Raw genomic sequence first — 15,242 nt, 5'->3', positions numbered from 1 at the left:
ATTAAGAGATTATTATTTTTACTATTTTCATCTTTGTGTAAATGTCATTCATTTCTAAGACTGTAACTAACCAGGTATTTATTTCAAATCAGAGATTTCATAGGCCAGAATATCAGAAGGAAACCAGGAAAACTTTAAATGAGAAAACAATGGGCACGGATGTGCATAATTAATTAATTATAATTATAATATAATTATATATAATATAATTAAACACTTATCTGGCTTTATGTGTTCTTTTCATTTAGAGAAACTGTTAAAGAATGTATTATTAAAAGCCTATCAACATTTATTTTTCTCTGCAAGACATCCAGATGGAGTTTGAAATATGAATTTGGGAATCAGATATTAAAAAATGATAATTAAGAACATGACATTATAGAGAGCAGAACTAAAGACTAATCACAGATCCTTGGGGAAACACACTGGACACATAGGTTAAATTAAAGGATATGGGGTGGGAAGATAGAGTAGTAAGGTACGTTTGATGAACTAGGAAATTACAGTATCCCAGAAGCTAAAAGAAGAGACAGTTCCAAGGAGGGTATAATCAGCAATGGCACAACCTTCATAGAGGATAGAGAGGAATAGAGAACTGAAGAAGAGCTATTAGAATAAATAGCAAAGAGAGCACGAGTAGCTTTTAAGAAAGCAGGGTATAAGGGTTAAAGCACAAGTGGGTGGTGGAGGATTTGAGACATGGGGTAAACTATTCTATTAAGAAGAAATGGTGAAAAGGAATGAGAGAAAGTAATAAGGTTGGAGTGTTTCAGGATTTCTGGAAAGTTTGTTTGCAAAGGACAGACCTGAAGAATACTTACTAGGAAAGGTTCCAGCAGAGAAGGAATGATTGAAGAGACAAGATTAAAAAAAAAAAAAAAGGAAAAAGATGTTTGAAAGTTCCCAAAGTCTTGGAGAAAATAATTGAAAGGGCATAAAGTGGTAGTTAGCCACAGAGAACAAGGTGGGTGGATCTTCTTTTGGATAAAAAGGAGGAAGAGATGTTTAAGATACCATAGATAACCTGTAGAGTTCTTTCTAGTCTTCTGATTTTTCGATTGTTTTCTCCTTCCCTCTCTTTCTTCTTTTCCTTTTCCTTTCCTTCTCTCTCTCCCTTTCCTTTCCTTTTCCTTTTTTTCAGATATAGAGCAGATTTGATCTCATCTTTCTATGATTGTGAGAATGTGTATTTTCTAATTGTGGGGGGAAAATTGAGGAAATAAAATTCTGTTAAATTAATAGTATAAAAATATTTTATGGATAATTTGGAATTTTCAAGAATTTGGGCTTTCAAGGTTTATCTTTCCTCAGAAATAGTAACTATGAACTGTGTTTTATCCAGTAACTAATTTGTGGATGTGAAATTATTTTAAGGTGAAAAACCATTTCAATGTAGTCAATGTGACATGCGTTTCATACAGAAGTACCTGCTACAGAGACATGAGAAGATTCATACTGGTGAGTGTTGCCACCCTTCTTAGGGTCATTAAGTTTATCATTCCAATTATGGGGAAAAATTTTTAACAGATAGCAACTGCTTGCCACTTTTCATCAGTTTTGTTTCTTAAGAGTGTATATCATAGTTTAGATTTTTCCTTTCAATAAATCAATCTTAACTGTTAAGACTTGGCTTTAATGTCCAAGCCCAATAAATTACTTTGAAATAGAATTTCATAATAAAATATATTTAAAAGGATGTAAGAAGATTTTTGTGAAATAGCTTTTTCCTAAGATGTTTCAAAAGTTTAGGGTTAGGTAATTATCGTTCATATTAATTAGTGGCAAGAAGCAAAATGCCTGAGCCCTAAGATACCACACTTTTTTTCCCTTACTAGTTTATGTATATAGCTTACTGTGTCAAGAGAGTTGTAATCCTAATAAATTGGAGATTTCCAGTTTTTTGGGTTAAGTTGTCAATGATTTAGAAACAAATATGTCAGATCACTTATAAAGGAACCCATACCTTAAAAAGTTAAGTCTTATTTTAGAGCAGGTGTTTATTTGCTTTTATTTTATTTTATTTTATTTTATTTTATTTTATTTTATTTTATTTTATTTTATTTTATTTTTTGACAAATGTAAAACCAAGTTTTATATATAACCTTGACTGTTAGCTTTTGACTTTGATGTCTATAAGCATGGTGAAAAGTGTTTCTTTAGAATTTGTTTCTAGTGTTTTGCCTTTTTGTGATGGAACAAAAGCAGAGTTGGTGAATTGGTATCACTTTGATTCTTACATTTAAACAGATTTGGGAATGTTGGTGATATATGAATATTGAAAATACTAATGTTCTTCATATTTTTCTATATTAAGTAATTAAGCAAGTATCTGCCCAGTGTTATTATTTCGATGTTTTCTCAAGGTACCTGTAGTACCTATGAAAGGGCATCCTGGACAGGTTGTCATATAAAAGAAGCAACTTCTTCTGCCTAATAACTGCCCTTTCTTTTTGCCCCTAACAAAGAAGCATGAATGTGGCCGGTCTCCTTAAATAAAACTTCCAACTGTGCAGCACATGTATATACTTTAAAGTTCTACTTTTCAGAGATCATTATGCACAACATCCATTTCAGTTTCTTTTCTTTTTTTTTTTTTTTTTTTTAATTTTTTTTTTCAACGTTTATTTATTTTTGGGACAGAGAGAGACAGAGCATGAACGGGGGAGGGGCAGAGAGAGAGGGAGACACAGAATCGGAAACAGGCTCCAGGCTCTGAGCCATCAGCCCAGAGCCCGACGCGGGGCTGGAACTCACGGACCGCGAGATCGTGACCTGGCTGAAGTCGGACGCTTAACCAACTGCGCCACCCAGGCGCCCCCCATTTCAGTTTCTTAAGTAAACATGTATTCATCACTTCCAGATGGAAGGGAGTGTAATAGGCACTTTGGGAGAAAGAACAACTTTATTGATTTTATACAACTTGTAGCCAAATTTATATTTCTGTACAGTAATAAAACCTGATCAGGTAATGACAAACTGCTTAAATAATTTTGTATGTTCTTAATACCTATTAGGTTTTGATGATTTACTCATTCATTCAACAAAAATTTACTGAGCCTTCAGTATTTTTCAGGTATCAGAAATACACAGGCAATATAAGGTAGTTTCCATGAAATTTATATTCTAATGGGAGAGACATACATATAAACAAGCACAGTGTGAGAAGTGTTGTAGAGTTTTATACAACATGCTGTTGTGCCCTTGAGCAAGAGTCAGATGTGTTAGCTATTAAGGGTATATAGGGAAGGGAACACAGAAAAACTGCAGGAGGCTCAGTTGAGAGGGGGTGGGGGGAGAGAGGGGAGTGTGTGTGTGTGTGTGTGTGTGTGTGTGTGTGTGTGTGTGTGTCTGACAAAAAGATTTTTGAAACAGTACTTTCTGTTACTGCACTCTGCTATTTTCTGTTCTGTTCTAGTAAATTTTTCTTTAATGTGCTGGTCACAACTCTGTAATCTCACTGGAAAAACAACTGTGCTAGGCCAGGAAGGGTATCTTGGATTTAAACAGGTTATAATGGGTAGTTAATATTTATTGATAATTTACTAAGATCAGATATTGTGCTAATAAATATTTTGTTAAATAGCTCATTTAGTTCTCACATTAATCTTGAAAGAGGAGCTATTACTGTCCACATTTTTTGTTGAGGAAGTAAGATGAAGCACACAGAAGAAGTTAAGAAATTTTTCTAAATTTATATAATCTGGTAAATATATGATGGCGCTAAGATTCCAACTTAACTCTGTGACTCCAGAGTTAACTGGAGAATGGGACTAGAAGCAGAACAATATCTTTGGACTTTTTTGAGTTTTTCTTGCTATGACACTAAGCCACTTACAGCTTAGCCTTCCTAAGTTATTTAGTAAATATCTTCCTAAGATATTTAGTAATACCTAAAAAGGACGGAAGCAAAGGCTGGGGTTCTCATGTTATAGAGTATACAGTTAGAAAAAGATAAGAAATTGAGAGGAACAACCAGAGCAAACCAGTAACTATGGTTCCTTAACAGAGAAAAGTTTCTTTTGAAGAGAGACTCAGTTTGCTTCACTGTTCACCCCACCTTAACCCCCCAGATGGAACTGACAAAAAGGGAATTGCTTTTCCTTCTTCATTTTCTTGGTTCTTTTTATGGACTCTTTCTGAAGACAGTAAGGTATTTTTGTCTTGTAATCGAGATACCTGTAAGCTATACCTATCTGGGAATATATATTTAGAACCACAAATGTGTTCTCCAACATGTATTATTCTGTCCTTACTGTTCTTCTTTCATGTTTTAAATGGCTTTTAGTTTTGGGGAGGGGGGCAGTGCCCTAAAATTTGCCCATGTCAAGGCTTTCTCTCTCTAGGTTCTTAATTTAGAAGAATGCATCGAAGTAGTTATGGCAGTAAAGAAATTTTGTGTATTTTTTATCCATTTTTAAATTGTCTAGAAGGTAATGAGTCATTTATCAACTGATCCTCAAAGGTCATGTCGTGAGAAGAACTGCTAGTTCCTACAGGCTCAGTTTTCCTTATGGTCTCCCTCATTCCTCTAGGCCTCATTCTACTGACTCCTCTAGCTTTCCCAGCCTCCAAGCCTGTACTCTGCTCTATTTGCAACACGATTGAAAATCATTACCTGCTTGACTGCTTTTGTCACCAATCAAGAAATCTGTGGCTTTTAAAAACCAAAAGCTTGATTTGCTTTTCAAATAGAAAATTGTAAAACTCAGCTTGGACAGGTTATCACTTAATAATGTTTCCAGAATGTGGCTTAACCTATGAAATATCATTTTTAGGGGGAGTACTGTTTCATCTAGAGGCTGATCCATGAAATTCTGGTTAAAGCTGTAGCCTAAAGCATTGAAAAGGGCAAATATTCTTGGGACTGCTATTTTTGGCATTTATGGGAGATTTCTATCTTCTTTGTGAATGTGTTCTATACCCTTTGCTTACGGTATGTTTGGGAATATGGGAGAGAAGGTGTGGACTTGAAGCCAAGATTGAACATAAACATCTTAATTGATCATTTTGTTTAGGGTCACGTACATACCAAAGTTAAGCATTCATTGTCACTGGCAGATTTACGATGTCATCATGTACTTTTATTTTATCTACGGTGTCTTTTCCTTTGCATTTTCAAATGCATATATAGACTAAATTTTCAAATAACATATATCCAGTTATGTTCTTCTCTAGGCACCTTGTCACACTTTTACTCTAAGGAAGTGGCAGTCTTACTGCCATGGAGAAGGGGGTATGGGTTTGATGTGTAAAGAACTTAATATAATTTTCAATATTTTATTTTATTTTATTTGTTTTGGGAGGGGGAGAGGGGGAGAGAGAGAATGAATATGAATCCCAAGCAGGCTCCATGCTGTAGTGCAGAGCCTGATGCAGAGCTGGATCTCACGAACCTTGAGATATCATGACTGAGCTGAAATCAAGTCGGATGCTTAACTGACTGAACCACCCAGCTGCCCCTCAATATTTTATTTTAATTTTGTATTAGTTCTCTAAATTCCAATAAATAGTAAACCACAGAATACCTATCTTGATATTCTGCCTGTTTTAGCAAATCATGGTTATTTTTATAGTATGGCAGTTTTCATAATTTATTTTTATCTCATTAGTAAGATGTCAGGAGCCATTTTTGTATGTGGGGAAGTTTTTATAGAATGTTCTTCCTCCCTAAAATAAAAAGGATTTTGAAAATAAACCAAATCATTCAGAGTTAAGCATTTTCATTAGTTTCTTTTCCTTTTTTTTTTTTTAAGGCTTTGGGGGCGCCTGGGTGGCTCGGTTGGTCAAGTGTCCGACTCTGGCTCAGATCGTGGTCATGAGTTTGTGAGTTCGAGCCCCACTTTGGGCTCTGTGTTGACAGCTCTCCGCCTGGAGCCGGCTTCAGATTCTGTCTCCCTCTCTCTCTGCCCCTCCCCCGCTCACACTTGTCCGTCTCTCTCTTAAAAATAAACATTAAGAAAAAGCTCTTTTAAAGCTTTAGTTCTTCATACAAACAATTGTATAGATGAAACATAAGAACCTGGAAAACCTGTCACCTAAGTTAGCACTCTTTACACCTGAAACATGTTGAGCTGCTTTTCCTTTTGACTCTTTTATTCCCAACCGTGTTAAAAGGCTGAACGATAGCATTTTCTTTTTTTAAAAACCAGTTGGGCTAGTGGGGTGGAGTAAGAATGTTGATTCACCCTTGACTAAATTAACTCAACACTTTGTACTTCCTTCATTATAGTTCAGTTATTAATAAAACATACAATTTTTTTCTCTTATTTGAATCCCCAATCTGTAGTTTATTAGCTATAATAGAGAGAGGTCTCATTAAAGGAAAATGTTACAGACCTAGTTAGAGTTTAACTCTTGTTTGTGGAGATGAAGGAACTGAATACTGTTTTTGCTACTGAGGATGTTGCCTGCATTACTTGCTGCTGGCACTATGATTGCTGAAGCTAGATACTAGCACTGGCATGGGCAGAGCCTGCCAAGAAAGATTAAGCAGGGAAATAACTACAGATTGCTGTGACTGACATTTCTTTGGTTTAACAAAGCCAGAAACTAGGTTTTTTCCCTCTGTAAAACTGTTGATAGTTCACACTAAAAGATTTGATTACACATAAAATACATATAAAGCTTTAACACTATAAAACCAAGTATCTCAGTAAAGATGTAAAAGAAATCATACACACACCCACATATATACATGTGTATACACACACATACGTACATAAATAAAACTATGTCATACTTTTAAAGTTTTTTATTTGTTCAGAGAAGTCATTCTGAAAATTAACTCCATTTTAACATTATGCATTAGTACCAAAATATGGAGAACCAGAGGCTGTATAATGAAAGTTGCCTAGTTTTCAATTGTGTATAGTTTGTGTATGTGAGTCCCTTCCCCTCAAATCCATGTGAAATGTTCTTTGTTAGTTCATAGTGTCTGTAGTTAAAAAAAAAAAAAAAGTTTATCGTTTGTTTTGACAGTCTCTAGTTTAACAAATTGGGAATCTCAAAGCAGTCTCTTTTATTTGTATCATTATTGAATGAGTGAACATGTGAGTGGGATGACTCACAATTTGACAAGTCCTGTACAAGCAAGTACAGACAACATGTGCTTGAAGTGTTTAGGCCAGTGAAGATTCAGATTGGTGGCTTCGTGGAAGATGTTAGAGTTTTCCATGTGTTACATGGCAGTTAGGTGTCATCACGGGAACTATAGGTAGTAGAGCAGAAGCATGATGAAGCCAGGACCAGGAGAAAAATCTGGTGTATTGAAGTTGGGAATGTTTGGGCAAAGATAGGTAAGCAGATAATAAGTTCAGAAACACAGAGAGAGTGACAGACATTTTGAAAGACATCAGGACAATTGGAGATGCCACATAACAGGACAAGCAGTGTGTCCTGCTAGGTATGGTAAATGTGCTAGGTTAAAAGAACCGAAAAGAGGCAGGTACTTTAAGATAGTTAAAAAGCTAGAAATTCCTAAGAATTCAGATCATGACCCTAATAATAATGTCAAATAAATTTATTGAGTACCTGTTCTCTGCCAAGAACTGAATTAAACAGTACATAAGTTATCTCACTTTATCCTCACAGCAGTCCTTCAAGGAGAGGCTACTATTCTTCCCTTTTTTTTTTTTTTTTTTTTTTTTACAGGTAAGGAACAGGTAAGGAAACTGAGGGTCAAAATGATTAAATAGTAACTTGCCTCAGTGTGCGCAGTTGGTTAACAACACAGTCCAGGTCTTCAGAATTCATTCTCTTAACCAGTATGCTATTCAAAGGGTAGATCAAGCACCAAGAAAATTTTGGGTTGACAAAAACTTTTGATTTTAAACATGGAGGTTTTTATTTTGTTTGGGTAAGAGCAGAGCCACTCACAGACCTGGCCTTAAAGCTTGCAGGTAACTGGGTGTGCCTGCCTGAAATGAAGTCGTGGATGTAGGAGTAAGAGCAGGTCCCACCTGATATGGAGTAAACAAAAGCAAGATGGACAGTGTATAAGTGGCCATTCTGAATAGAGCAGAAAAGGGGATGGTGTAGAGTGGGGGTGAAGAGCTAAGACTAGAAAGCTTGATTTTAGAACTGTATTGTCAAATCTTGATGCCAGGCTAAGGAGTGACAAATTTATTATCCTGTAAGCATTATAAAATATCAGGGCATTTAAATTCCATGTTGGAAGTATATTATTGGTCTGTGAAGAAAAGTGGAAATTTAGTGTTACTTTTTTTGTTAACTGTTTAGAACTAAACGAATAATTTATTCAGATAATTGCAAATGTATTAATCAAGTTTATTTTCAGGTATTAAAGGTTTTTAAACAAATGAAACAACATTGTTAAGCTTTAAGGAATGTAATATTACTTCAGTTTTGTGACCAAGTTGTGAGAAGTAGGCAAAATTTGGAAACCAGTGGAGTATTGCAGTGAAACAGAGTTATGTATTTTGGACTTTAGATCCTCTTCATTGTTGTTTTTAATATTTAAATTTATGTACTTTGAGAGAGAGAGCAAGTGGGGAAGGGGCAGAGAGAGAGTAGAGAGAGAACCCCAAGCAGTCTCCGTGCTGTCTATGCAGAGCCTGGCGCAGGACTCGATCTCATGAACCCTGAGATCATGGCCTGAGCTAAAACCAAGAGTCAGATGCTTAATCAACTGAGTCACTGAGGTGCCCAAGATTCTCTTCATTTTTGGACAGTATAGAATGCACTAATTCTCAGGAAAAGAGCTAAAAAAGGACTCCCCACATTTAACTTAACACATAGAACTTCTAAATTTTTTGAAAGTTACTTCTGGGCAGCAGTTTCTCAGTTTTGATGGTTTTAAAATCATTTTTAGTTACTTTAGAAAATGTGGTTAGTCTAGAACAAGATAAGTTACTTTAATATGGGTCTTTCCCTGACTCCCCCCTACCCCTTATTATTTCATACTCCACAGAAGATGAAGCATTAAGACGGTTGAATCTAAATCTGATGGTTTCTTGTACACAATCTTTTGGAAGAATACACAGTTACTTCCTTGAATTCAAATACCTGAAGACCTTCAGTACTTGAAGCTTTTTGACAACTACTACTTATTATTCCAGAATTCATTTGAGTGGATTACCAACATTCATGCTTTTCACATCTAGAATTCGTTTCAGATGTTTGGATTGGCTGATAAAAAAAAAAAATCATTGGTTGAAAAAGTTTTTCATTTGACAACTCTTAATGACAATTTCGGGATTCATATATTTTATCAGGGTCTTTGATGGAAGAGTGGCTGACAAAATGTACTGTCTGGTTTGGACAAAAGATGAAGAAATAGGATATAGAGTAAGGCGATCTGATTTTACTTATCAAGGTTATTTGTTCTTATTTTCCTGGGTACTTTAATTCTTTTTAATGTTTATTTTTTATTAAAAAATTTTTTTTCAATGTTTATTTATTTTTGAGAGACAGAGACAGAGTGTGAGTAGGGAAGGGGCAGAGAGAGAGGGAGACACAGAATTCAAAGCAGGCTCCAGGCTCTGAGCTGTCAGCACAGAGCCCGGTGCAGGGCTCAAGCCCACGAACTGTGAGATCATGACCTGGGCCGAAGTCGGACGCCCAACTGACTGAGCCACCCAGGTGCCTCTAATGTTTATTTATTTATTTTTGAGAGAATGGATATGAGGCAGAGAGAGAGGGAGACACAGAATCGGAAGCAGGCTCCAGGCTCTGAGCTGTCAACACAGAGCCTGGTGTGGGGCTTCAACTCACGAACCATGGGATCATGACCTGAGCCAAAGCTGGACATTTAACTGACTTGAGCCACCCAGGCACCCCTCCTGGATACTTTTAAGTTCCTTAGACGTTATCTCTGAAGAGTTTCTGATTTTTCACAAGTTCTTAAATGTTATCATTTTCAACTCTTAATTTGAATTTTATGGAAGTGTCTTAACATTCTTTGAAAGCAGCCACAATAATAGGAACTGCTTCTACATATTTTATAACTTTTTTGCTCTCCTATAGATCTTTTGGAGAGAGTCACATGAACTTCATGATACTGTTAGGAAGCAAATATGTCATAGGACTGACATCCTAATGTAGTAGTAGGTAGTTAATTTATCTCTTCAGCTCCATCTCCTGTGCTGCTTTTATGCTGTTTGCATTATTGGTCATTGATGGAAATACTTCCTACTCTTTATTTTCTACAGGACATAGAAAATAAATCAACTAGAAGTTTATTGATTCCCCCTCCCCATATATTTTCATCCATCTGTAAATTCTCTCCAAGGCTTAACTGATTCTTCTTTACTTACATTTCATTATCTATTTTGATTTTGACTTTCTAAGGGCATATAAAGAATAACTGCTGAGCGAGAAGTTTCAGTGTGCATTTTTAATTATTCTAGAAAGTATATTCAGTCAACTCTTAATTACCTTGGGGAGCTGACAAGATTATAGATTATTTAAAATTTAAAAAGACGCAATTGTGAAAAAATAAATACTGGCACACAAAAAAATAGCATATATTGCTATTGTTTGAAGCTACAATAGTATTCTCATATATAGTCCTGTTCTGCTTATATAATGGAAGAGTGGTCTTCATCCTTAAAATTCAGTCAGGTGTGTTCTTACCTACTTCATCTACTTTTTAGTTATGTATCATTGGATAGAGGGGAGGGACATGAAGTCTGATCAGCAGTAACTCTAGAGTCTTAAGAAGGTAGCTTTATATCTATAGACAGATCTTCCTGTTAAGACATTTTATTTTTCTAATGCCAGAATTGGGAGGAAATGGAGGATGGACTCATGGGAACCTGGAACTGAAAGGTATTCTTTTAAATTGTTAGGATTCAGTGAAAAATACCAGGATTTCCTTATGCTAAAGCCATGGGCATAAATGATTAGGGACCAGGAGATATTTGAGGGGCTGTTATTAAGGAGATGAAATGCGAAGCAGGGGTGGAGAAGAGAACTATCGTTACAAGAAGGGGTAGAGGCCACCTACCAAAAACATTGCTTGATGCTGCACTTAACCGTTGAGACTTCTATTATTTAATAGGAGAATTTGCTCAGTGGCTAACTGATGTTGTGTAGGTTTTTTATTTTTATTTTTATTTTTTTTTTTCAACGTTTATTTATTTTTGGGACAGAGAGAGACAGAGCATGAACGGGGGAGGGGCAGAGAGAGAGGGAGACACAGAATCGGAAACAGGCTCCAGGCTCTGAGCCATCAGCCCAGAGCCCGACGCGGGGCTCGAACTCCCGGACCGCGAGATCGTGACCTGGCTGAAGTCGGACGCTCAACCGACTGCGCCACCCAGGCGCCCCAAGGTTTTTTATTATATTAAAAAGAATTAGATTGTAGCCAAGAAATAGACAATGGTAACAGACTGTTCTAGCAGAATAATAGCAGTTTTGGTCATTTTTCCCTTTGTATTTCATGTGATATTTTGTATTTCTAAGCTGTTAACATTTGCATTATTTTAACATTTTGGATGACAGTTCTTGAATGATAAATATGTTCCTGAATATTGTGTATAAACAAAGTTTACATTAAATCATTACAGTGGTGAATTGAAAGTTGAAGCCATTGTTCTTTAACAATCAGGATTTATTTGGTCAGGAGTGTTTGAGTTTTAGATTGACTAATCAGCTATTAAAGTTTTTTTGTTTTTGTTTTTTTTTTCCCCCTGGGACGCCTAGGTGGCTCAGTCAGTTAAGCGTCCAACTTCAGCTCAGGTCATGATCTCATGGTCCCTGGGTTTGAGCTCCATATTGGACTCTGTGCTGACAAGCTTGGAGCCTGGAGCCTGCTTCAGATTCTGTGTCTCCTTCTCTCTCTGCCCCTCTCTGCCCCTCTCTGCTCGCTCGCTCTCTCTCTCTCTCTCTCTCTCTCTCTCAAAAATAAATGATAAAAAAATTTTTTTAAGTTTTTTTTTTTCTACTGAAAGTAACTTCTGAAATGAATCCCAATCTTTCTTTTTCTCTCTCATTGCAACAATTGTTTTTATGAGGTTTCTTAGGAATGCCACTATCATACTCTTGCAAAGTAATGAGGATCTGAATTTATGAACAAGACATTAAGACCAGAAATGGAATGAGATTGATGTGAGAGATATTTTAAAGGAAGAATAAGTATAGATGAAATTTAATAGCAGTGTAAACAGAAGTAACTAATGGAGTGAAGGCAGTATAGGCCAATTGGTTCTCAGCCTTTATTGTGGAACCCTGGGTTTCAAATGAAATCCTACATGGAGCAACATCAATAGTCAATTAAAAAATAAGGGAAATGATTTCAGGTGGTTTCCTTGGCTCTTGATTAGTTGACAGATGTTACCAGTACTACTCAATTGTTACTTATTCAAGGAGACTGTGCCAGGTTTGAAGTGACTGAAGAATTAGCCTCTGTGGAACAACTGTAGGCAAGAATATTTTCAAAATGGAATGATACACTTTAAATGGTTAAATTAAATCTCAATAAAGGTGGTTTTATTTTCTTAAAAAGAATACACAAGAAAACATTATTTCATTATAATCCAAAGTGGACTCCATTAAGATGTGTTACAACTGATTGTGGGAGAAATATGTGTGGAGCTGAAAAAGTTTAGTTGAACTAATTTACAGAGCTTGAGAAAATGTAAAGCATTTAAAGCTTGTTCATTGTATTACCTGAGTGGTACTTTGTGGAAACATTTGAATTTATTATGTGTCATTGAACCAGTAGTTATCAACTGCAATCTTCATTTGCTCTAATGGATTTAACCCTTATTGCTCCCATGAATTTTCCTCTGAAACAGAAGCGAATATCCTGACTTATTCTAATAGCAGTTTAATATGTTAGAATTGGTAAAGTTTCATTGGGAGGTTGTTGTTCTTTTTTTTTTTTTAATGTTTATTTTTGAGAGAGAGAGGGAGAAAGAAAGGGAGAGAGAGAATCCCAAGCAGGCTCTACACTGTCAGCACAGAGCCCATTGTGGGGCTTGTACTTGCAAACTGTGAGATCATGACCTGAGCTAAAATCAAGGGTCAGACAACTTGACTGACTGAGCCACCCAGGCACCCCTGGGAGTTTCCGAATATAGATGTAACGTTAGAATTTTTCTGAATGAGAACTACTCCCAACCACTATTATATAGAACAATGGAAAATGGCTCTGAAAATTAGGTTTTGCTGAAGACTTGAAAATGTTTCTTAGTAAGTTAAACCTAATGCTACAAGGGGAAAACAGTGTTGATAGTGAAACTTCTGTGGTAAAGTTGTTTTGAAAGCTGCTAATGTTGAATCACAAAATGCTGCTTTATACACTTCCCCTATTGTTACCAGTTACAAGAGGCAAAATCTCCATTCCCACATAAATATGGGGTAGATACATTTTCCAGCCTCAAATTACATTTTCATTAGATTTTAGACCTTGATGCAAGTGCAAAAGAAATTTTTGTATTTCACAAACCATTCAACTGTAACGCCACCTCCTCCTTTAGTTGCAAGTAATTCATCTCCAACGTAATAGCATGCTAAAAGGCAAATATCAAGAAAAGAATCTAACAGAATTCTGTAAATGCCTTCCAAGTGATGAATAATTCTTAATTAAAATTCTATTTTCATGGATTAATGTCAGTATCTTTGTGACTTTTAAAAGAGTTTTAAAGAATACATAAAATCTCATTACAGATCAGCATTAGCAGATAAACATTTGCAATCAACTTTGATGATAAGGAACATTAACTTCCAACCCCAATTCAGTGAAACACAACATCCTCCCATAAAAAATTATCCCAGTCTTCTCATTCTCATTAGTACATCTGTATGGTCAGAAATTATATTCTATTATTACTTTGCTATTCTGTTATTATCACCCTTATTATTATTATATGTTGAATTTCATCAATAAAATATACATGGAAGTTCTTTTTTCCTTATAGAAGTATGTATACAATATCCTTGATTTTTACCTCTTTGCCCACAAAACTTAATATATTTACTATCTGACTCTTTATAGGGTAAGTTTGCCAACCAGTGTCAAAGTTTATTCTTTGACTGTCCTACTCTGTCAGTTCTTAGACCTCTGCTTTATTGATGATCTTGTCATTCATTCTACCTCACTCTTGGTCATACCTTAGGCTAGTGGTTACCAAACCTTAATCTCTTCATGATTTCAGTTTCTCATTTTCTAAGCACTATCTCCTGTCATTGCTGCTGATGCTTTCTGGTACTTAGGTTTCAACAATCTTTTATCTCTACTAGGACCTACAGTCCAGTCATTATACCTCCTTTTCACTAGCGCTCCTTTTCCTCAGCATCTCTTTCCTTTCCAGTTTAAATTCTGTTGTCATCGTAATCACTACTTTGCTTAACTCATACTTTTTGTTCTCTCTCATACATAGTACTCACTTGGCTAAATTACAACTTTGGGAAATTTAACTCTTGCCGTTTCTGAAATAAAACAAAGCTGTGCTGAATTAGGGTCACATTAAACATTAAGTGGGGCCCTTAATGCCTTTTGGAAATCGTGTATTCCCTCACAGTCCATTCAGTCTACCACTCATCTGGATGGGGTCCATATTTCAGCCCATGAGCCAGTTCCACCTGTTGCCTGTTAGGGTAATTAAACTTTTATTGGAACATAGCCATATCCATTCCTTTATGGAATGTCAGTGGCTGTTTTCTCCCTCCAGTACCAGAGTTGAGTAACTGTGACAGAGATTGTATGACTCTGAAAATCTAAAATATTCACTGTCTGATCTTTTATAGAAAAAGCTTGCCAGCCTTTCTCCCAAATATTTCATACCTTCTCCTTTTCATAAACCTCCAACATTTCCTCCTACCCTCTCACTTTGAGCTGATTGTCTGTTTCCTATTTCACTGAGAAAATCAAAATAATCAAAAGAGAACTTTAGTTCCTAGTACTGTATGTATTCCTCTGTGAGTTGGAAAGCTTTCGATCTTTTGGAGGAAGATGGGCTAATAGTGATTTATTTTATTTTGCAAAATAGCTGGGGATTTTTCTGGTGTTTTGTATACGTATACATTTAGATAGTTTAAATTTTCGTTACCTTTTTCTTCTTAAGGGAAATATATTTTCTTGGCTTTAAACTTATTTTTTTCATTATTTTAAACTGAGGTTTAATATACATACAATAAGCTTTACTATTTTTAGTGTATACACTGTGTATACAAATGTATAAAATTTATACATTTGTGTAACCACCACCACAGTCAAGATAGAGAACAGTTGTCACTCCCTCAAATTCCTCTCCAATTCCCATCCTTTGCCTCTTTCA

General features: G+C 35.8%; 1 protein-coding gene across 7 annotated transcripts in view; it reads left to right on the top strand.

Annotated features, from left to right (window-relative positions):
* ZNF148 (zinc finger protein 148) overlaps positions 1-15,242 on the top strand; it is a 130,290-nt gene that overhangs the window by 93,812 nt on the left and 21,236 nt on the right. For all 7 annotated transcript variants that reach the window (XM_045502359.1, XM_045502366.1, XM_045502365.1 and 4 more), the window contains one exon: positions 1,375-1,458. In XM_045502359.1, the coding sequence (XP_045358315.1) occupies positions 1,375-1,458 (84 nt within the window). The remainder of the gene's footprint in view (positions 1-1,374; positions 1,459-15,242) is intronic.

The sequence above is a fragment of the Leopardus geoffroyi genome, chromosome C2 (genome assembly GCF_018350155.1).
Source record: "Leopardus geoffroyi isolate Oge1 chromosome C2, O.geoffroyi_Oge1_pat1.0, whole genome shotgun sequence".
NCBI classification, from domain to species: Eukaryota; Metazoa; Chordata; class Mammalia; order Carnivora; family Felidae; genus Leopardus; species Leopardus geoffroyi.
This window is presented reverse-complemented; position numbering and strand designations above follow the sequence as displayed.